The 23,163-nt window shown below is 54.2% G+C and overlaps 2 protein-coding genes across 3 annotated transcripts in view; both read right to left on the bottom strand.

The window, feature by feature from the left end:
- Positions 1–316: 316 nt before the first annotated feature.
- On the bottom strand, positions 317–9,961 carry HERPUD1 (homocysteine inducible ER protein with ubiquitin like domain 1). 2 transcript variants are annotated; one of them, XM_081108473.1, is made up of 8 exons: positions 9,727–9,961; positions 6,941–7,018; positions 6,778–6,852; positions 5,730–5,860; positions 3,662–3,784; positions 2,552–2,902; positions 2,100–2,205; positions 317–1,068 (listed from the first exon to the last, which is right to left on the bottom strand). In XM_081108473.1, exons 1-8 carry the CDS (start codon positions 9,871–9,873, stop codon positions 904–906), a joined length of 1,176 nt encoding a protein of 391 aa, XP_080964599.1. In that variant the 5' UTR covers positions 9,874–9,961; the 3' UTR covers positions 317–903. The 2 variants fall into 2 exon arrangements, with proteins under 2 accessions (XP_080964599.1, XP_080964600.1); XM_081108474.1 differs by having other exon boundaries at positions 6,778–6,849; positions 9,727–9,899.
- A 6,374-nt stretch (positions 9,962–16,335) lies between these two features.
- The window catches only part of SLC12A3 (solute carrier family 12 member 3), a 28,286-nt gene continuing 21,458 nt past the window's right edge, over positions 16,336–23,163 (bottom strand). The window contains exons 25-26 of the mRNA XM_081108253.1: positions 22,082–22,149; positions 16,336–16,983 (exon numbers count right to left, since the gene is read on the bottom strand). Coding sequence (XP_080964379.1) covers positions 16,842–16,983; positions 22,082–22,149 — 210 coding nt within the window. The 3' untranslated portion in view covers positions 16,336–16,841. The remainder of the gene's footprint in view (positions 16,984–22,081; positions 22,150–23,163) is intronic.

Here is a 23,163-nt window from a genome sequence, read left to right as displayed (position 1 = left end):
CGCCATTCTGAGTGGGCGAGCGGAGAGTGTGTACAATTGCCGAGAGGAAGACACCTAATGCCACCAACATGAGGTTTGGGGATGGAACCTGGACGGGTCTATGTCAGCCAGTGCCACTTAAATCCGGGAATGAGGGCAAACACAAGTGTATTCTTAGTAAACTAAGACTTCCACGGCCTGACTATCATTTTTCATCAGTGCCAATAGTCATTTTATAAAAGGCAGCAAAACATTCAGGTTACTTAAAAAATCAGGATCTCAACTGTTGACCATCCAGTGGCCCGGGCACGGAGTAGACGGCTAAGACTCTGCCAGGATCAGTCATAGCAAAACTTTATTGAACAGAAAACCCAGCAAAGGTTTCCACCTCTGCACAGTTGCCCGTGGTTTGAAGGAAAGCAATGCATTTAAAAAGCAATTATACAGAAGTCTCTCCTAGAAAAGTCCTGCTAAAACATGTCTAGCAATTCATTGATTATATAAAGTAGTACACTTAGTGTAATTTAAACATTCCAACAGGAATCAAATCGCACCAGCAGAACCATTTCTGCCTCTATGACATCTATGTACAAACACACATGCAGACACACGTATCTGGGAAAGGTCCTCAGGCATAAACATGCGACACGCCTTCTATGTACAGTGCTTATAAACTACATACAATAGGTAGTAAAGCTCTTCAGAATAAAGACATGAGAAGCCTTGGGCATTTTTTGTTCATCGATTTGTATCATGGCTTCACGTCTTACTTTCTGCTTTTGCCTGATCACAAAAGCATCTCCTCCTCCTTGTTGGTTCTTTACCAATTCTGTGCCATCGCCGTGTCCAGGTGAGGAAATCTAGCTGGATCAATGGTCCAGTCCATGCCTGCCCAGGCCACCAGCAGCCAGAAGGCAAACCGCCTCAGTTTGCTATGGCGGGGGGGCCTTCGGGAAGGAGAGAGGCAAAGAAAGTCTTGAAGACGAGCCACGCTGTGCTCATGAATGAAGGGCTGGTCTGCTCGCCATCCACTACGTTCCTGTCTGGAGGGAGGCGGTTGGGGTTTTCGATTTCAGCCTCAGGGCCTTCCTATTGGTAATGAAACAGAGAGAAAGCAGTTAGGACCGGGATCCACACCAGACCCTGCTGGGCAGTGGCAGAGGCAACCCTGGCCCCTCCCTCGTGCCCTATGGGAAGCGTCAGGCGGGCAGGGCCCCGGGAACGACGCCCTGGGTCCTGGCTGGCGTGTTCTCCGGTCTCCATGGCACAGCCGCGCTGGTGACATTCTCATCGTTTCAAATATTCCCAGCAGCAAGTATCAAAGCAGGTGTAGCAACTAGATCTTCAACCACTACTAACCAAGTAATTAAGTTACCCTTCATTAAATATGGATAGTCCAGTGTTGGCGATGTTGTGAGTTAAAAGAATTTGAAATGGAAACCCAGGGTTCTAAAAACAGATAGTAGGATAACTTAAAAATATCCTTTAGGAGTATGCATTAAACTGCCTTATAAAAATTCTATTTCTGTGTGTTATTTTTCAGGAAATCTATTCTGTGAGATGCTTATGCTCTTAATCCTTAATTAATATCCATTAGCTGTTTCCATGACATAACATATGGTTGCAGACCACTGAACACTCAAAATAGTGAACTTAAAAAGATTATTTAAATATGCCAAAATGCAAATTGCCATGTGACAAAAATACCTGATAGATGCTGTGACATGTTAATGTTTTCAAAATAGCTACCATCAAGAATAAATAGGAGCCCGGGCGGCGTGGCTCGGTGGTTGAGCATCGACCTATGAACCAGGAAGTCATGGTTCGATTCCGGTCAAGGGCACATGCCCAGGTTGCAGGCTCGACCCCCAGTGTGGGGTGTGCAGGGGGCAGCCAATCCATGATTCTCTCTCATCGTTGATGTTTCTAGCTCTCTCTCTCCCCCCCTCCTTTCCTCTTTCTGAAATCAATAAAAATATAATTTAAAAAGAAGAAGAAACAGGAAGAAATCTTGAGCTATGGAGCCTAATAAAGCGGTAAACCAGGACACTGGATTGTAAAGGCTGCGGTTTGAGCGCCTGCACCTCACGCCACGCCCCCGGCTCGCAGCAGCTCCATACCTGCAAGTTATTATTGGGGTCCTGGTTTGCAGCCTCCGGACGAGGCCCGTCATTCGGGAAGTTCTGCACCGGCCTCTGTCTAAATGGAAACCACCCAACGTGATGCCTTCAAAGGAAGCACATAAAAGCCCATCTTAGTCAAGAGCACAGTGAGTCTGCTCAACAAGAAGGGTCTCCTCAGCAGGTAAGGTCCCCCTCCCTCCCCACCCCTCCCAGCTGGACGCTCACAGCCAGGCCCCCTGCAAAGACCGTCTATCCCTCCATCTCATTCTACCCCACCACCTCCCAGGCTCTCACTGGCCTGTCAGGCTCTTAAAGGGGCGGCATGCTTAGTCACCAATTCACACTCACAACACACACAGCACTTGGCACACAGTACATGCTCAGGAAGTGCTGGCGTGGCCGTAAGTGCCATTTGTACTGAGGGGGAAAGGGAGTGATGGTCTGCTTACAGGTACATAACCACGGTGGCCCCCATGACCATGAGGAATCTGCTCAGGGAGGAGTAGAAGTAGAGGATGCTGAGAAAAACGGAGAACGTTGCTGCTGAGTAGGTCCAGTCCAACCAATCGCGATTTATCTCGTCATCTTCCTCCACGAGAGGGCCACCTTGCGCATTCATCCGTAGGTTTTGATTGGCCCCAGGATTAACCACCACTTGAGGAGCAGCATTCTGATTGGCTGGCTGGTTTTCGGCTGGAAACTGGTTGTGAATAGGGGCTGGAGCAGGTGCGGAGACCACGGGTATCTCTTGGGCACTTGGTGAGGGAACAAAAGTCCCCGATGCAGCAGTGGCCGCTAAACTGAAATGGAAACGACAGGGGCAGATGCTGTTGAGAGCAAAGCTCCGTGAGACCGTGGTCGTCACCGTCCTCACGCGGGGGACTTTACTGTGAAGAACTCTAAGTAGGTACATACAAACTTAGTTTTTTCTTTAACGTCGTGAAAAACATCTCTTTTTTTAAAAATAGGTTTTTACTGATTTTTAGAGAGAGAGAGGAAGGGACAAGGATACAGAGATAGAAACATGGATGAGAGAGAAGCATGGATTGGCTGCCTCCTGCACACCCTCTACTGGGGTCAAACCCACAACCCGGGCATGTGCCCCGACCAGGAATCAAACTGGTGACCTCTTGGTTCCCAGGTCAATCCTCGACCACTGAGCCACACTGCCTGGGCAGTGAAGAACGTCTTTACCAACAATCCTACCTATACATGCCTTTTCTACCCCTAGGAGCAGCAACAAGATATTTTGTCTGGAATGAAATATCCAGGCCACTTTAAGAGTGTGGTGCAGTAACAAATTAAAATTTTCACAAAGCTTTAAAGATACAGATTGAAAAGGAAGGAACATAAGTGAAGGCGGGAAAGCATGTATCAGACACCAGCGCCCCTACATGGGGCATCGATAACAAATTGGCTAGCAGTTATCACTCACACTGTACTCCACCCACAGAACCACAGCGCTCTGCAGGCACGGGTGACCTTCCCTAGCTGGCCAGGTAACAAGATGGGCTTTCCCTCCGCCCGGCCCTGCCCCCGCGCATCAGGGAAGGACTCACTACTGCATGTAGTACTGCCGCGCGTAGATCTGCTGGAACCAGGACAGCTGCAGCCACCCATAGGTCGTGTAGCCCGAGAAGCCAGGCCCCAGGCCTTGGAACGCCGGCTGGGCAGCTTCCGGCCTAGGAAAGATGGTTTTAAATGCAGATTTTGAGTTGGTTTAGTACAAATAAGTAAAAACTGAGTTTAAACGACAATCAGGAATTCAAATCACAGAGACTGAAGAATGGGCGTATGACAGCTACGCGTAGGTGACTGGAACGCGAGCACAGAATGTACTGACGACGCACTCCCGCCAGGGCCCAGCCCTCCCAGCACTGGTTCTCACTGTGCCATCACGGACACGCACACAGCTGTACCGTCCGAGGCTGTGGCTCCCACTCCCGTTTAGGACTTGCCGAGTCTCACTGCAGGTTTCACCCCACTGTTCTCCTTTAGGAAGCAGCTCTAAGAAACCACATTCCTCCCAAAGCCTTTCCTGAAGGACACTTCCCGCCTCCCAATACCCCTCTCCCTCCTCTAGGTCAGGATCTATGCCCGGGCCAGCGATGCGTGCATGTGGCATCGCCCATGCTTGCTCACCGGCCACTTGTGCCCTGGACAGGCTGCTGGGCAGTTATCCGACTGGATCCCCAACAGCCTTGTGGGGAGACAGCTCTCCCCATTTCACGAGGAAGCCCCGAGTGCAGCTCAGGGAAGATGAGATTTATTTGCACAGGGTCACTGAGCTAATAGCAGGGCTGGATTTGAGAGCTGTTGTTTGACACCAAACACACTCATTTTCCCATCATGCAACAGTCTGACACGGCCTAGGACAGGGCACGGGGGTCGCGAGTGGCTTTGTGAGCTGCACACAGTCAACTCCACAAGATGGAAACGAATGGAATTGTGGGAGATCAGGAGTGGGTTACATGCTCATCTCCACTGGGTGAACTCATTTCTTAAACAAAGCCCTATGCGCTGGCTGCTCAGTAAATAGTTGAATGCAATCATCGGGTTTTATTACCGTGAAATTCAGTCAGGTATGGGCCTCAGTTCTCAAGTTGCACAGCCCAAATGAGGGAAGCAGTTTTAAGTGCTTCTATCCAAAAAGGAATCCAAGTCACAAGCTGACAGTCTCTTTTAACTGAATTCCACACCCAGCGTGTTTTAAAGCAGTGTTCCAATACAAGCAGGCCTCGGCGTGACTCATTTAAAAATCAGAGCGTGAGAACTAGGGGGCAGAGGTGCTCCCTGGCTCCGATGATGGCACTGCAGATGCGCACGAAAACTAAAGGGTTTCTACAGTTACGTACCGAGTACGTAGGGGTAAAATGATATCATGTCCGGGAATTACTTTTAAATCTTCAGGGAAAAAAAGGGGGGGAGTGAGGAATAGATGAAAGAAGTATGGCGACACGTTGTCGTTACTGGGCCGGTGATGGTTACGTGGGGATTCATCATCCAGTTCCCTCCACCTGTGTGCGCTTGAAATGACCATTTATTAAGAAACGCCACCAACTCCTCATCCTCAAACACCTGGCGCTATCAGTCATCACGTATAAAAGAGCGACAGTCACTTCTGGCTTTGGCTCTGAAGGAAAGGGCTCTCATGGCTCCACAGAAAATGGCCCTTGTTCCAGCACCATCAACAGTCCGTGGCAGAACATGTCTTCAAACCGTCTCTCCACCTCTGTCACCCAATGCCACGCGAGCGGCTCAGCGGAGCAGCTGCACGGCGCTTCCAACAGCTGTTCCCCTGCAGCAGCACTGGCCTCCCACCGTGAGGTCAGCACATGCAAAGCACAGCCGTGCAGGAGGGGAGATGCCTTTCGATACGTATTTCTCCACATTTCATATGGAGTTGATTTAATACAAATAAGCGGGAACTGAGTTTAAATGAAAAGAAGGCTGTGTAGTGAGAAAGGTTAAGTTCATAAAAGATCTTTCTAGGGAAACCCCTATAAAGCAGCACTCTGTCCATTTTAAAGTTCTGTAAGCAGACAGTGTACACACACCTCATTCCTAAATGGATGCAAACGGGCCTGTTCATGGTGCATAAACCTGGTTCGTTACTGTAACACTCACCTCGAGATGCTCTCCCAGCCAGAGGGAGAAAGGTTCCGAAGAGACTCCCTCAGCCTCACACCATCGCTTGAGGAATCCCCAGGATACTGTCCCTGAGTGGGGCCAGCGGGCTGCTCTGTAGATTCAGCAACCTAGGTGAGTGCAACATGATCATGAGACAAAGGGCCTGATGCAACCGGCTGAAATCAAGCTGAAAGAATGATTTCACTGGGAATGGCTACGTCCCCCACCCCGACCTCTGAACGTAATAAAATTAAATAGATACAATGTTATGTAAAAAATATTCTGAAATTTAACACAATTTCAAAATATAGATGTGTTGTGTGTGTGTGTGTATATATATTTGATATTTTTTCCTAGAGCAATTATGTTATAGTTTCATTAAAATCTTCCAATGAAGTTACCATTGGTGAGAATGCTTCCTGGTAATGCACTGTATCTCTATGGCTACACTTACTAAACCAAGAAATTAAATTTGACCAGCACAATTTATAAATACAGCTCAGCCAACAACCTAAAGGAGAGAATTTCCTATGCTATGTTCAGCTGTTTCAGGAAATAGCGATATAATGCCAATTTAGAGTGTGTCACTACATGTATTAATGCACACTGTGAGATGAGACATAAATAGACTGTCAAATATGTCTTTAAAGATCATTTGATAGAATTTCACAATGAAATTTTCCAAAGAAAATATATTCACTTTCTTACTCTTTATAAAAATTAAAAATTCCTGGGAAGAAGCTTATGTGCCCAAGTCCATGAAAACCCGCTGCAGAGAGCCTTGTTGTTTCAGCGATGCGCAGCCTCTGCAGGTGGCATCACAGCCCAGAGACAGTGGCTGGAGCCCCTCTTTCCAATATGGCCCTGCCTGCCACTGTCGCAGTAAGCTCTCATTTGCACTGTAAGTGTCTAATTCCTAATTCTCACTGGGGACGAAACAAAACATGACAATAAAAAGACCATAAAATCTCTCTGAAGAGTTCTATCCAATGTCCTTTCTTCCCCCCGAGAGTCTGAAGGACGCAGGGCATCCACTCAGACCTACCTTTGCGCTGGTTTCTGGCATTCTGGACGGACTTTTCACATTGCACACCAAGTGTAGGACATGCCGGGTTTCCTGCTAAGAGAGAGATGGAGGCACTTTAGCACCTGAACTCAACCTGGCAAGATCATCAAAACATTCGGAAGTTAATATATAAACGATGTACCTTTGGAAGCAAGTCCCTGAGATACTGGTTATCCAGCAGCAGCTTCCCTGAATAAATTAACCTCTGGTCCTCTGGGCGCTTATCATGGAAAGAAAGAGCAAGAGTCAGCGTTTAACCCACGAGTTCCCAACCGCAGAAGACACTGCTTCGTACACATAATTTAAATACGCGTTTCTTCCCAGCACATCACAGGAAAACGTTTCTTCAAAGGCCCCATAGACAAAACTTTTATTTAAGAAAGTGCTTTAAGATTAAGCTGGTCTCTCACATATAAATAAATTTAGGATGGCAAATGATCTCGTCCACAAAACCTACAGCAACCTACTAACTCAGGGAAACTGCGTTCTGCCACTAGAAACACACATTTGATTAGGGCTCCTACAGCAACTGACTTCAACACTTGTGTTTCGTTTCAGAGAAAACTCGAAGTGCTCCCAAAGTGGGCCCCACCAAACCCACCTCGCACTGTCCCAAAATAACAAGAAGCAATTCTACACTCGAGCCCCGGAAGAGACATTTCAGGACACACAAATGCAGTCACAGAGGAGACGGTGTGGGTGACAGTTCTACAGCCTGTGAGATCCGCACTCCTGTTTTAAGGGGAAAAGTCTGAAATTGGCTTGTCCACGGTCACTACCTGCTACTCTAGCAGCTAGAGCAGGGGTGGGCAAACTTTTTGACTCGAGGGCCACAATGGGTTCTTAAACTGGACCGGAGGGCCGGAACAAAAGCATGGATGGAGTGTATGTGTGAACTAATATAAATTCAAAGTAAACATCATTACATAAAAGGGTACGGTCTTTTTTTTTTTTTTTAGTTTTATTCATTTCAAACGGGCCGTTGTTTGCCCACGGCTGAGCTAGAGCCTGGATGCCATCCCCTCTCATCCATTCCAGTGACTTGGGAGACCACAGGGACTCCACACACTTTCTACAAATCTCACTTTTAAAGCCTGTTTTTAATTCCTTTGAGAATTGTACTTAAAAATAATGGCCTCAAACGCCAGTCGGTACACTGGAGATCGCCAACCTGTCAACCTACTCTGGCCAGAAAAACCTATTATGCAACACTTGGAATAAAGCTGTTTCCGCCAAGTAGCCTGAGATGATAAAACAAGTGGTTTAAAACAAACAAAACAATAACCGCATCAATCCGGATTTTTACAAACTGTGCGACAAAAACAAGTACAGAAACTACTATACTGGATGCCGTGTTCTCACCGGTTGGCTTTATCAGCAAGTGCGATGCACATGACTTTGTAAAATGCTATTTAAGACCTGAGTCCTACACATGAAAAAAGCCCCACACTGGAAAAGCTTTGCAGTCCACAGCTGCCTGCCATTTCAATTTCTTCCCCGATTAAAGGCCTAAATTGACGCTGTGTTTTTTACCGAGGAGGCTGATTAAACAATTAAACGTGTTAAGCCAACAACTATCATAAAGAAAACAAATCAGACCTCTCCAGCTGTAAGTTTTAAGCCCACATTTAGGATCTGGGAGGCCTTTCATTTGCTCCTGGGTCCTGAGGCTTCATGGCAGTGACGCTCCTCACCCCAGGCGGCCCTGGGAAGGCTCTCCTCCAACACTCCGCCCCAGAGACTGCACCTGCTTCACCCACCTGGGTCCCCAACAGCCCTTCGCTCGGCAACGCGGCCCCTGGGTGAAACCCCAGAGCCCCCAGGTGAAGGCACACACACCAACAGGCACATTTCAAAAGGACAGCTCACTTTCCACATTAGGCAGGGAACCAATACGGACGGGAAACCGCCCCCAGCCTGAGCGGCCGCACACCCCGCCCCTCCTGGGGTCGGACGGAGCGATCTCCCCGGCTCCTCCCGCCCGACCCGGGACTACACTTGTGGGCAGCCAGGAACGCCGCGGACACTTACATAACATCAGGGCGGAAAGTCAATACTGTCCAGCTCTCAGCCTCCGTCACGTGGGAGGGCGGGGCCGAGGGAGGGAGGGGACGGGGCGATACTGACAGACGTGTCCACCAAAACAAAGCCAGGAAGTCCCCGTAATTGAGGAACCCAAGTCCTCCAGCCCGGACTCCGGGAGCCTCCTTCCGCCTGGGCGCGTCCCTTCCCCACCTCCCTCCACCCGCAGCGCGCCGGCTCCTCCCGGGGACCCGGCAGGACCCGGCGGAGCGGAGCGTGGCAGGGAGGGGCTGGGCCAGGAGAGCCACGTCCGGCCCTGGGTGTGGGGCCCCGCGTACACGCCGCCCAGGAGAGCACCCCGCTTCCCCAGCCGGCGTCCTGGGGTCGGCCCCGCCCCGCCCTCCCCGCCAGGGGACCCCGGCCACACCCGGAGAACTTCTGCAGCATCTGTTTCCTAATTTCCACCCGGGGACGCGGTCTGAACGAGGAACCCTTAAGTCGCCCGGGCGCTGGGGGGGGGAAACTGAGGCTTGAAGGGTGAACGGCCTCCCCCAAGGTCACGCTGCTGTTGCAGCGGCTCGGCTCGGGCTACAAGCCGGACCTAGGGGCGGGGGTCTGGGCAGGGGGGCCAGGAGGAGAGGGGGCAGGGGAAGGCAGCCCGTCGGAAGGCGGGGCGATGGCGGCCGGGACCAGGAAGTGACAGCTGCCGGGCCGGGAGACCGGGTGCCCCCGGAGGTGGGGCAGGGAGGGGAGACCCCGGCCCTGGGGGAGGTGACGGGGTGAGCACCCACGATCGGGGGAGACCGGCGAAGGGAGAAGCTGTAGGGAAAGGGGAGGCGGACGTGGCACTCCTGGGGGGACGCACGGCGGGCTGGGGGGCGGCGGCGGGCGGGGCGGGTGGCTCACCGGGCGCTCGGGGTAGACCAGGCTCAGGTGCGCCTTGAGGCGGCCGACGCTCCAGCCGCGGTCGCCGCTCAGCTCCAGGTCGCGGTGGCGCTGGTTGGGGCTCTTCACCAGCAGCGTGACGGGCTCGGGCTCGGGCTCGGCCTCCATGTCGGCTGCGCCGTGGGCTCCTCCGTCCGCTCTCCGAGGTGCCGGGCAGCCGCCCGCAAGCTCCGCAACGACAGTTCGCGTCTCCGGGGCGCGCACGCGCGCCCCCGCCTCGGGCCCCTTTTATAGGCTCCCCGCGCCCGGCTCCGCGCTCGGAACCCTGTGTGGCCGCCGCCCGTTGGCTAAGGCCGAGGCCACGTCCCCGACGTGGACCAATCGCAGGCCGGCTCCGTGGGCAGGGGGCGGGCCGAGCGCGTGGGCGCGGCTGATGCAACCCGCCGCGGTGGCGTCACCCAGCGTCGGGGCTGCGGCCCGGGGGCCGGGGTTCGGAGGCCATCACGGGGTGCGCTCTGTCCCGAGGACGCTGGGGCGCTCCCTAGCTCCGGGTGCCCACGGCGCCGTAGGGAGGGTCAGCCAGGTCCACCCCGGCTGGGCAGCCTCTGCAGATTGTGTGCTCACAAAGCAGCACTCTGCCCTTTTGCACCCCAGGCGTCCAGCCCCCCTTCCCCTCAGAGGGACGTCAGGCCCTGCACCCCGACCCACCGGGGAGGCCTCCCCACATCTCCCCGATTGGCGAGCCCACCCAGAAGGGCGCCCCGTGCGCATTAGAAGCGCAAGGAAGAAGCAGGGCCGTCCTTCCTGGGTCCCCTGTGGCCAGTTTCCATGTGGCCTCCGCCTTGACCCCCCTTACACCCTGGAGGGTGGGACTTCGCCCTGGGAAAGGCAAGCAGGCCACCCGCCGATGGCACCTGGAGACGCTGGAAAGGGACCCACGTCCTGGGCAGCCGACAGGTGCTTTTTTCGAAATTGGGGCTGAGACTTGGAGCGCAGGGTTCTCAAGTCTTCTAACATGTGACCACAAAGGCCGCTCTCCAGGCCACACTCCCTCCTTCCCAACTGTAGAGAGAGGGGCTTGAAAACAAGACTGACGTTGTGCCGGCCCCATCCCCGCTCCAGTCCTGTTGGGACATCTGTTTTTCCAGGTGTGTCATGTGGCCGAAAAGGGACCTCACCCTAAACCTGGCAAGCTCAGGGGAGGCCTGCCTGGCGGCCTGAGAAACTCAGAGACCTGAAGTGACCACATGGGACGGTCAGAAATTAAAACTTTTTTGTTGTTAATCCTCACCTGAGGACATATTTTCCATTCCTTTTTAAGACAGAGTTGGAAGGGAAGGGGAGAGACAAACATGATGTGAGAGAGACACATTGATTAACTGCCTCCCACTGGCGCCCCAGTCAGGGCCAGGGATGGAGCCTGCAGCCCAAGTACATTGGCCAGAATGGAGCCCTGGACCCTTCCGTGCGCCGCCTGACATTCCAACCACTGAGCAAAACCAGCTCGGCCTGAAATTAACACTTTATAACCAAAAGTCATGTCTTAGGGCGGTATTTTTTTCCTATCAAAGGTCAACCTTCGCCTTAAACTGATTTCATGCTCTGCTGTCAACATCTGAAAAGTCAGAATAAAAGTTTGAAGAAGTTGAAGTTGTATAAGATTTAAAAAAAAAAAAGTTTGAAGAAGAGCCCTATGTTTTCACTGGGTCCCACGAATCATGTAGCTTTTCATATGTCAGGATGGAAGGAAATGACTGATTATGACCCGGTAGTCCTGCACCCAGCTAGAGGCTGACCAGTGGGGCCAGGCCACATGAAACCAGCAGAGGCCTTACAGGGGGCAGCCAGGCGGGAGAGGACGGCCTCAGTGGGAAATTAAGAATTCTAGCTGCAGTGATGAGCCTCAGGGCCCCTCCGGTGGCCCCATTTCCAGTCGTAGGAAGAGGGTAAAGGGGTGCCCCCCACCGCCGGGAAACGGCAATCCAATGTCTGTGATTCCCGAGGGCAGGGGTCCTCAAACTACAGCCTGCGGGCCACATGCAAATACAAATATTGTATTTGTTCCCGTTTTGTTTTTTTACTTCAAAATAAGATGTGCAGTGTGCATAGGAATTAGTTCATAGTTTTTTTTAAAACTATAGTCCGGCCCTCCAGCGGCCTGAAGGACAGTGAGCTGGCCCCCTGTTTACAAAGTGTGAGGGCCCCTGGCCCAGGGTCATGTCCCAAGGAGCTCGCACCCCCTTTGAAAGCTCTTTGGTGCTTTTGCCTCTAGCACCTTTAGACAAACATAAAATTCAAGTCAACAAGTGTGCCAGGAACAGAAGGACAAACACGGTGACCCTGGGCTCGGTGACCTTACCGAAACCATGGGGGTGATAAGACTGTACAAAAATACAAAAATAAAAGACAACCCCAAGCTCGCCTCTTACATTTCTGAAGGGCTCATGATTCCATCCAGGGATTTCAAGAGGCAGAGAAGAGGAGGGGTGAGACAGAGAAAACTGGATGGCAGAGGTGAACTTGGAACTCTGAAGGAAGGGTGGCATTTGAATAACAATAATAATGGTAGCAATTCTGAGTAAGCCCCAAGGGTACCTGTGTACAGGACTTGTGTGGGCTCAGTGGTTAGACTCATGGACTCAGAGCCAGACTGCCTGTTTTCAAACCCAGCTTCTGCCATGTAGGAGCGGTGTGACCTTCAGCAAGTTACTTAAGCTCTGTGCCTAATTTCCTCATCTTTAAAATAGGAAGAAGAAGAATAGAATTGACTTCATAGGGTGCTCGGGCTTAAATGATAGGACAGCGTTAAAGGTCCTGGGACAGATACGGACAAGTAGGAAGTGCTTCAGAAATGTTAGTCATTAGTATTTAGGGAACTTCGAGTCCAGTACACAGGCTCCCGAGCCTACCTGTGAAATAATCACTAAGGAACTTTTAAAAAAATTGATTTCAGAGAGGAAAGGAGAGGGAGAGAGAAAAACATCCATGATGAGAGAGAATCATGGATCGGCTGCCCTCCTGCACACCCCACACCAGGGATCTAGACCAAAAAACCTGGGCATGTGCCCTGACCGGGAATCGAACCGTGACCTCCGGGTTCATAGGTGAATGCTCAACCACTGAGACACACCGGCCGGGCAGGAACTCTTTTTTAAAGTGAATTTCTGCAACACCAAGTATTGGCAAAGATATGGAGCTATCAGAGCTCTCCTAGGTGGCTGGTAGGACACCCCTGTGGACATGGTCTGGAAGTTTCTCATAGAGTTAAACACCCACCCCCCCTACCACAGCCATTGCACTTACAGGGATTTACCCAAAAGAAATCAGAGGCTTGCATGGGAATGCTGATGGCAGCTTTATTCGTCATAGCACCCGTCGCTATGTGTGTCAGTTTCTTTATTTTCTTCCCTAGCAAAACACCCAGCTTCCCCAAGCTGGTTACAGGCTAGGCCTAGCACGTAGGCAAAGGTGCGGGCGGCTCCAGCCATCATTTACAGGAACAGCCTTGTTTAAGTGGTGGGACTTTTTCATCTCCTCCAGGAACTCACTTCTGCTTGCTCAGCCCTCCTATTCCACTCGGTCAGCTTTCCTTTTTACCGGCCTCTCCATGCACCCCTCCAACCCTCTTACCTCCGACCTGGTCGGGCCAGCCTTGCCCACGCCAAACCACACCCATCATGCCGGCCTGTCAGGGTGGCCCCAGCTCTGGTTCCTTGTGGGCAGGCCCTTTGCCCTGCGTCCCAAACCTCCTCACTGTCACCCACCCCACCTTTCTCCAAGACAGGACCCCCGGGCATCTCCCGGTTCTGTAGCTCTCCGTGTGAAGACCTCTTGTCCTTCCGCCGCTGCCTTGCATCCGTGTGACATTCCGCTGTCTGGCCTCCCCGCCGGGTGCTTCTCCGCGAGGCTCTGCCCACTCGGTATTTTTAGAAACGGAATGTGTTGTGGTTCCTTCTCAGCAGAGACGCTCAAGTCACGCGTGAGTGAACCCTCACTTCAGCCCTCACTTCGAATGGGGAATGAATGGCCAATGAAGCCACTGGCTGGGGCCCCGTGTCTGTGAACACGTTTGAAGTACGGAGCATTTTTATTTTTATTTTCTTGACACCCTGAGTTATATACAGCTACAAGCAAAGCCTGTTTTGCATGTGCTTGGGGGCCACTCAGCCAGGTGGTTCTTCTGGAACATTCCGCTGACAGGTGTGGGCAGGAACGAAAAGAGGATATGAAATCTGGAGGGGAAATTGGGAGCTGACTGGGCAGTGGATTGGGGGGGGAGGGGGGGAGGGGGGAGAGAGATAAGAGAGGAGTCACTGCTCTGGTGGTGGGTGTGGCTGTGGGCTGGGGCCGGGCCCTGATGACCCCCTGCCTGAGGGTCAGGCTTCCCATGCACACACAATGGGAGGACCACAGGGAAGACACCTCCTTGTCCCTCCCCCTCGCGCCCCCCCCCCCACACACACACACACTGAAACTCACTAACGTGGAGCACTTCACATCCAAGGCACGGAGAGGCTCTGTGGACTGAAACGTCTCACCTTCCCAGTGCCCTGAGCCCCAACAGTGACCGGACAGCCTCCGAGCGCTCCTGATCACTCAGCAGAGGAAGTGGGGGGCCATGGGGGGGGGGGCCCTGGAGAATGCGTTCTCCACCCCACCCCCCAGGACATTGACCAACCAAGTGTGGGCCAAACCACAGTCCTCAGCAGGCCAGCTGGCTGGTGACACCTGGTCTGGGCCAGTTCTCCCCTTCACAGACTGAGGCCCAGAGAGATCAAGGGGTGTATCGAGGTCACACGGCCAATTTTGGGGGGAGATGGAAACTCAAATCCACTTCCCCTGGTGGCCACCCTGTGGCTCGTCCCACTCCACCTCTTGGTTTGAGGCAAGATTAAAAATCCTGGGAGACTTTTCTAACACGGAAGAAAACAGGCTCCCGGTGAGTCTGCAGACGCACGCAAGAGAAGCAAAGGGAAAACGTCTCCAGAAAACACTCGTGCAGCGATCTGGCCACGTGACCTGTAGACCCGTGGACGCTCCGAAAAGTTCAATCCAGGGCTGAAAAAACAATGCGCTCAGCAGAGTTGAAAAACAGTGTGTTCCCAAACAAGTCAGTCCTACCCGCCACCTCCCCACCCCCCCTACCCCCCCACCCCCCCTACCCCCCCACCCCACTTGCCCCCCCCTTACCCCCCCCCCCCGCCCACTGACCCGCCTGTGAATGTATTTTTATCCATTTCACTGTTTTGACCTCACTGTTAACTCAAGGCTTTCATTCCCTCCCCCCCACCCCCCAAGCTATTATCATTGTTAAAAATTCAGTCCCCCTCGGAGTGAAGTTTTGCTTTTAGTATTTAATGCCTGAAGCCAAAGCAAGTTCTGTCCTTGGGTCCGGTCTCCCTGAGGTCTGGAGAGGGAGTGTCCGTTCACCAGGAAATAGTTTTCCATGTGGCTCCGGACTGTAATCCCTGCCTGAGGTTTTATCGGATGTGGAGTTGGGGGAATGGCTGAGGCAGGCGCCCTCCCGAGGCCCCCAGGGAGCAGCGGGCCGTCCCCGGTCAGACAGCCCAGCCAGGCGCTGGGTCACTCGGAGTCCCGCTGAGCAAAAGGCCCATGGAACAGCCTGAGACCAGAGCCGTTGTTCTCTGCAGCCGCATGACCGGAGAAATGCCAGTGTCCTTCGGTCCTAACCCTCCATAACTGAGGGTGCTTCAGAGGGCTGGGAGGGGGCTGAGCAGACCCAAAGACACCTTGTTCCTTTGCCACCCGTCTCCTGGAAAAGGCCCGGCCAGCCGTGCCCGCCAACAGCTCACTGCATGCTACACACATGCACCCAGAACTGAGATGCCCTTTCAGGGAGCCCCACCCACCAGCGCTGGTGTCTCTTCACGTTCATTCTGCTCTCACATCCAAGCATGGGGGGTGCAAGCATTCTGGGGGTGTTCAATCCCGGGACCCCAACACCTGTGCATGAACAAGGCCCATCTTCCCCAGGTTCTCAGCTCTGACCCCCATTCTACGACCACCCACAATGCACCGGCTCTATCTCTTACCAGTGGCCCCTCCTCCCATCCTTTCACCCGACCTGGGGCCACACATGCACCTTTCGGATCCTTTGTCCAATCTTGCACCCCCCAGCTCTGCTTCTCCATTCCTGACCTCCCCCCATACCTGTATCCCTAACCATCCATCCTCCCTCCCCAACCAGATCTAAAGCTGCACACCCTGGCACCAGACTCCCTAAATCTCTCCCTTCCCTGGAAGCTCTTCCTTGATACGCCGCCCCCCATCCCCCGACAATGTGCCGCCTCGAGTGTTATTTGTTAGTGCTTCCCTGTGGGGTGAGGACGGAGAGGGCAGTGAGACCTACATGACCTTTTGTCAAAAACCTCAGGGCACAAAGGAAGGTCTACGCTGTTTTTCAAACCGGGGTCACCCCCATTATTGGGTCCCACACTCATGAGTGGATGGCAACCGACATCCAAAGGAGAAGGAGAATCAGAGCAGCACAGATTGGCGTGCGTCACCCGAGTGAGAATAAGTGTGTCTGTTCCAAGGCTCGACGTAAAATCTATCCCTCACTGTGGGCTGCAGCCCTGAACAGTTTGAAAGTCCCTGGTCTCCCAGCGAAGCAGGCAAAACACCGAAGACGCATTATTATTGAAAGCGCAGGGGATGAAAGGTGGCTAGAGAAATTTGCATGAGTATGGAGGTTCCAGGAGCCCTGGGTCCCTTGGTGAGGGCGACAGGGGTGTGCATGTGGGGCGCCCCTTCTCCTGACCTTGCAGAAGGCAGGCACGGAAACGTCTGTACAAACAGCCAACACTCTGACTCAAACTTGTCTATCAATCAAAGACTGAAATCTTAATATGCTGCCATCAAAATCAGAAGAACTTAAAAGGACGATGGATCCTCCAGAGAACTTTTCACCCAGCTTCAAAGGCTCCTTCGCCAGCCCATAAAACCAAGCCCGGAGGACAGGTCCGAGGGAAGTGGGGTCCGACCAAAGTTTGGAAACCTGCAGCCTCTTCAGTCAGATCCTGGGGCGGGACAGAGCGCGGGCCTCGTCCCGGGGAGAGGTGGGTATCCCAGGCAGATGCGCCCTCAGCCTCGGGCAGGCGTGGCCACGCTTGGCGTTACTGGCAGTAGAAGGTGAGCACGTTCTCCTGGTTCCCTCGGATCAGGATGACGGGCGGGCGGAGGTCCTGGGACAGCGTCTCCAGCCAGGCCATGTACAGCGAGCTCGGGCACTTCCCCTTCCTCCCGATGGGCAAGGTGCTGGGGGGCAGGGGAAAGGCAGACGAGGAATGACCCAGGGGCCTTCCGCTCGCAGCCCAGATTGCGGTTGGCTTTCTGAACGGCAACTCTGTTTAGTGACCCCTTCCAAGCCCTTCTTCCCGGCCACCCCAAGAGTGACCTGTCACCCTCCCTAGAAGCAGGACTCTAAGTGTACTTCCGGCTGTGGAGCATTTCTGAACGAAGCCATGGCCTGTAAGGCACCATGATCTGGTCCCCACCAGCCTCCCGGGTCTTACCCGCTCCCACCCTCAGCCTTGCTCACAGCCCTAGAGCACAGCAGCTTTCTGATCACCCCTGGACAAAATGGCAAGCTTGTTCCTGCCCCAGGGCCTTTGCACCTGCTGCTCTCTCCACCTGGCAGGCAGCGCCACCGGCTCTTTATCTGGTTGACTCTTTTGCATCATTTAGATCCTGGCTCAAGTGCACCTGCTTCCCTGGTCACCCCTCTCCCCCGCTCCCCTGCAGAGCAGGTCTCCCATCTCTCTCACATCACCCTGTGTCATTGTCTCCACAGCACTTCACACTCTCAAAACCCTCTTTTCATTCATTCATTGTCTGTCTCCCCGCACTAGAATGGACGTTCACTCACGAGCAGGCAGGTCTGTCCTATTCACTCCCCTTTCTCCTGCGCCCAGAACATGGTCCGATCCATTGGGATGTTAAGTGTGTGATCCCACCCCTCAGGCCACTCCAATCAGGCAGCCTTGCCTCTCTAGCCACACACCTGACTGTGGCCACAACATAACACCTTCACACGCATGTCCTTGTCCTGCTCTATAGGTGAGGCCCTGGGAGCAGGTCTCCACCCTCGCCCTGGGAGGGCCCCTGGTCCCAACTGCAAAGCTGCGCAAATAACTCGCTGCTCAGGGAGGCTGGTCCGCCATATTCTCATGGCTGTTTCAGGCAGTGACTCTTTTACCGTCTTGGGATTCCAAAAAGGCACCTTGGTGCCACAGCTGCCCTGCCCTCGGCACTGGGAGAAGCCGGCGTCTCACAGAGCCAGCTGGGTTACAGGAAGTGGGGGCCCCAGCACCGTACGTGGGACTGCACACCTGCAGGTTTTATTTCAGCTGAACCTCAAAACAACCCTGGGGAGAAGGCAGGGCCCGCAGCTGGGGACACGGGGCAGAAAGGATGGGGCCGCGTGCCGCTGGCGTCAGAGAAGCCTTCTGAGTCGTGGCGTTGTCACGCCATCAGCCATGTGGCTTTAACAGATGGCTCTCTGCCCTCGAGCGAGGACACACACAGCTCCCTCCTGGGGTGTCTGTGAGCCCCGAGGAAGACGGGCACACGGAGGGCCCCTCGCCAGCGGCTCATCCCATCAGCAGCTGTTCTCACACTTGTTATTACTGACCAAGCTGGTGAGTGGCGGAGCTGGGACTTGACCCAAAGTCCTGGGGCCGCCCACCCCAGCTGCCTCTGCTCCCTGCAACCCCCACTTCCACTGAGAAAGAGAATCCAGGCCCCTAAACAGCTGCCCCTTATTTAAAACTCCACCCTCAAAAGCTTCACTTGGGCCTGGCTGGCATGGCTCGGTGGCTGAGCGTTGACCTATGAACCAGGAGGTCCCGATTCGACCCCCAGTCAGGGCACATACATGTGTGTGCAGGAGGCAGCCTACCAATGATTCTCTCTCATCATTAATGATTCTCTCTCACCATTGATGTTTCTCTCTCTCTCTCTCTCTCTCTCTCTCTTTCTCTCTCTCTCTCTCTCCCTTCCTCTCTGAAATCAATAAAAAAAAAAAATAAAGCTTCACTTGGGAAACTACCCTCTTTTAAAAAGCAAGGTCCCCAGGACTGGGGAAGTCAGGGGGAACAAGGACATTTAGTTAGAATGAGTTTGTGGCTGGTGACTCTCTGGGAAAGGGAAGTGGGCATATTGAAACCGACCTTCCTGAGTTACATTATGCCAAAGGCTGAAATGCCCTCTGGGGACCAGCACATCACTTTCAGGCACTAAATTCAGAAACCTCCAAGGCCACGAGGGGACCGGTGGCTGCGTCTCAGGGCGGGGGGCACCCCTCATTCCTGCGGGGGCCAGCGCCAGTCGCTGACGCGCCAGTCCAGCTCGCAGGATGTGTGCGTGTTAAGCTACTCATCTTTAGAAAAAAGGCCACTCTGGGGCAAGGGGCTTTTTGTTCAGAATTGCATCTCTTAGCCACAAAGAAAGGCAGCCTTGGATCTCAGCCACATGCACAAGCGGTGACCCTGCCTCAGAACCGGTGTCACAGCTTCATGCCCAGCCCCCCCTTCACAGCTGTGAGGCCCCAGGCAAGTTGCTTAACTTCTCTGAGGCTCCATGTCCTCATCTCCAAAGAGTGTGCGTGTGTGTCTGTGTGTGCGTGTGTGTCTGTGTATGTGTGCGTGTGTGTGTCGTATGTGTGTGTGTGTGTCTGTGTGTGTGTGTGGCAGGTGATTAAAATAGAGCCAGTTCGTAGAGTTTTGAAAATTAATCAGGCCCAATACCTTGAGTGTCTGACAGGCTCAATCAATGCATGCTGATTATTACTTTGATTATCACTATTGGGCTTTGAGGAGGGAGCCTTTATAGAGAAAAAGAAGGGTCTAGACCCCCAAGTTAGACCAGAAATAAGGTTGTCGATCCGGGCAGAGCTGGTCGGGCTGGTTATAGGCTGGTTCGGCGCAGGTTAAGCGGAACTGAAACACGGCCACAATCAGATAAACGACGGACTTGTAAGCAGCAAACAACCAGATTCTGCCTCACCCCTCGCTGGAGCACAGCCCATGCATCTGAGGATGCTGGGAAATGGGATTCTGTCATTTTCCTGGGGCTTGGGGGAATTTGTTTCCTTGGAAGTTCTGGGGAATGCGGGTTTCTGGAAGGAATGGAGGAATTTGCCATTTTCCAGGCCCCTGAAGGTGGGGCGGCAGTCTGGGTTGGAGATTAGTGATGCAAAAAATGCAGCTACGTGCTGGCCCAGAGGAGCGCCCGCAGCCAACAGCTGGAGCTGCCGCCGGGGTGGGACGCTGTGCGCAGGCGGCTGCTCTGAGGCGACTGGACTCAGCGCTCTTTGTATCGGCTAATCCCCCAGAGGTCGGTGGGGTCTGGGGGGTGAGGGGGGAGTAGGAGGGGAGCGGTGCCAACAGGTGGCAAATTAACCTCGAACTATAACAGGCCCGAGTGGAAGAGAATCTTGGAAGTCATTTCGTGTAACTCTTTTCTATAATCAGGGAAACTGAGGCTCAGAGAAGGGCCATGTCACACACCAGCCACCACACCCAAGGAGACGCTGGGGAGCCGTCCCAGCACAAGCCAGTCCCACCACCTTGCACTGTGACCCAGGCTTCTCCCAGGCCAGCCCTGCCCCGGGGACATTCTCTGGAGACATACTGGCCAGAGGCTTGGAGACAAACCCAGCACTTTCCTCATTAAAGGAAGCATTTGCTTTGTACAAAAAAATCCATCTCCCTAAGAGCCCCAGGCAGTGTGGGGCGAGCCAGTTTCCCAGGCCTGCAAACTGCACCTTCGCACAACCCGTACTTCGAAGGGTCTCACGCTGGGTTTGACGCCCGCTGACACCATCCTGAGATTCCGAATGGGTTTTGAACAGAGGGCCCCCACATTGTCATTTTGCATCAGGCCCCTGATCCTGGGTTCAGGTAGGAAAAACAGGTTCCACAGGCTGCTGGCTGGCCTGCGGGATTCCCAGGGGGCTAGCCCTGGGAAATGCAAGGAAGGCCAGTGTTAGCCTCTGAGCTGGGCCTCCCGGGGAAGGGGACTCTGGTGGCATCGCTGGCCACGTCTTCCTCCGAGAGAGTAAAGCCACCGTGAGACCCTCTCTGTGCCACCGTCTCCTCCCACTTACTCAGCTCTGGCCAGTACCCACCAGAGGTGCTGGGTTACTGGACGGGCAGGGGCAACGGAAGCCCGAGGGCTGACCGGCTCGGAGCCTGGGCAGTGGGCTGGGGCGGCCTCTGCTCCTGCTGCCCAGACTTGGCACCGACATCCATTGGGGGGTGGCCGACGGCCAAAGAGGGCTGGGTGATTCCCAAATAAGCAGGAATCTATTTCCCTCCGGAATGACCTGGGTCCCCTTTGCCAAGACGAGTTCGGCAGGAAAAGGTGACAGGGAAGGGAAGAGCAGTGGTGAGGGGCGGCAGGGAGGCCTGGGACGGTGGAGGCCTCGGGCTGGGCCAGCTGGCCCTGACCATCCTGCGCTGTGAGCTGCCCCAAAGTAAATGATCTCAGGCCAGAGGGCGGAAGGAGGAGACAAGAGGGGTGGATCGGTTAACAACTGCCGAGCAAAACCAACAGACGCCAGGCACGCCCTGCGTGTGTGTGGGAACATCCACTAACTGCCAGGAGCTCTGTCCACGTTTGCCTACAAGGGGGAGCCGCCAGGCGCCACCGTGGCCAGGAGCCTCTGCTTATTCACACGTGGTCTCTCCTGTCTCTGCCCCCGGCCAGCCCACAGGCGCGGGCACGTCTTCCTGTGGACGCTGTGGCCACCTCGCAGCTTTCAGAGCCACCCAGATCTCTGTCCCTCCATTTGGTGTATAAGGCACTCAACTGCAGGAGCTGACATGCTGGCTTTTCCGCCAGGCACAGCCTCGGGGTCAGACTCCCTGCCCCTGGACCTGCTTCTTTCTCCCTTTCCTCCTTCCTTCCTTATTTTTTAAAATATATTTTTATTGATTTCAGAGAGGAAGGGAGAGGGAGATAGAAACTCTGATGATGAGAGAGAATCATGGAGCGGCTGCCTCCTGCACACCCCACACTGGGGATTGAGCCCCGCAACCGGGGCCTGTGCCCTGATTGGGAATGGAACCATGACCTCCTGGTTCATAGGTCAACGCTGAACCACTGAGCCATGCTGGCCGGCTCCTGCCTTTTATTTATTTATTTTTTTTTACTAGCAATGGCCCAATAAACCCTTAAAAAAAAAAAAAGACCTTCAGCCCTGTGAAGTTAAGACTTCTGTTTAAGGCACTCACTCAGGTGAGACTGTGGGCCCTTGCGTCTCACAGGGGAAGGCGGCTCAGGTCCCCAGCAGGGGCCACCCTCCCAAAGCCGCCACCCTGGGCCTCGGCGCCAGGCCCCCTCCGCTACTCACATGACCACGAGCGCGGCGTCTCGGGAGTAATCCAGCAGAATCTCATTCAACCGCACCTGCCGCAGGGACTGGGCGAGGAGAAGCCACCGGTCACGACCCACGACCCCGGGAGCATCCCCATACAGCCCGGGGGCCTCTTCAACGTTTCAGACAGGATGCGTGCCTTGTCCCTATCCTCATCCGTTCTCCTGCCTCGAGGAGGAAGCTGCCCTACTGTGCGAAGCCCTCCTGGGTTTCTCCTTGCCTGACCTTATGACCATGGCAAAGGGGGAGTTATGGGGGGAACCAGCTTGCGTGGTGCTGGGACAGCTGACTCCCTGGCTCCTCTGTCTCCATCTGTGAAATGCATATGAGGCCCGCCCCAGGGGAGTCTGGGGAGATGGAGTGACAGCCCACGCGTGTGCGGAAGGCTCCTGACACGGTGGAACTGAGCAGCGGTGGGACAATCCTCCATAGGAGGGTCGGCGAGAGCCTCGTTTGGACTCTCGGCTTTTCCCAAGGAGCTGGGAGCTGTGTGTGCCTCTGGGCAGGAATCCCCAAAGCTTGTGTGGGGCCGGGGTGTGGGGGAGACTCCCGCCCAGCCCAAGGCCTGTCTCCAAACCGTTCAGAAATGATTGGCACCCGAGTCTGGCAGGAGACGGACACCCATTTGCGAGAATGGAAAATCGAGGGAAGTGAATGAACCTAGGTCAGGGCCCCCGGACCTCACACTACCGACATTAGGGGAGGAGGAACTCTGTGGGCACTGGCCTGTGGCCTGAAGGATGTTTAGCATCATCCCTGCCCTCCGCTCACCAAGTGACAGCAGCAATCCCACCCCCCGGGGTGACAAACTGTGATCCCCGAGCCCCTGACCTCAGAACAGCCACGGTGGCCACCACGCTCCTTCAGCCCTTAGGAAAGTCCTGAGGGTGCTGTCTGGGGAGGGGGTGGCCACGGCTTTGGCTGCATCTGGGGCGGGGCTACAGGGTAAGGGGCGGAGCCAGGCTGCTGGACAACTTCTCCCTTGGCCTCCCCACTTGTCTCAGAGTCCCCACGGGGCACAGAGGTCTTGGGGAGAGAGGGAGATGGACTCCGGCCGT

The sequence above is a fragment of the Myotis nattereri genome, assembly GCF_964212035.1.
Source record: "Myotis nattereri genome assembly, chromosome: 15".
In the NCBI taxonomy this organism is placed as follows: domain Eukaryota; kingdom Metazoa; phylum Chordata; class Mammalia; order Chiroptera; family Vespertilionidae; genus Myotis; species Myotis nattereri.
This window is presented reverse-complemented; position numbering and strand designations above follow the sequence as displayed.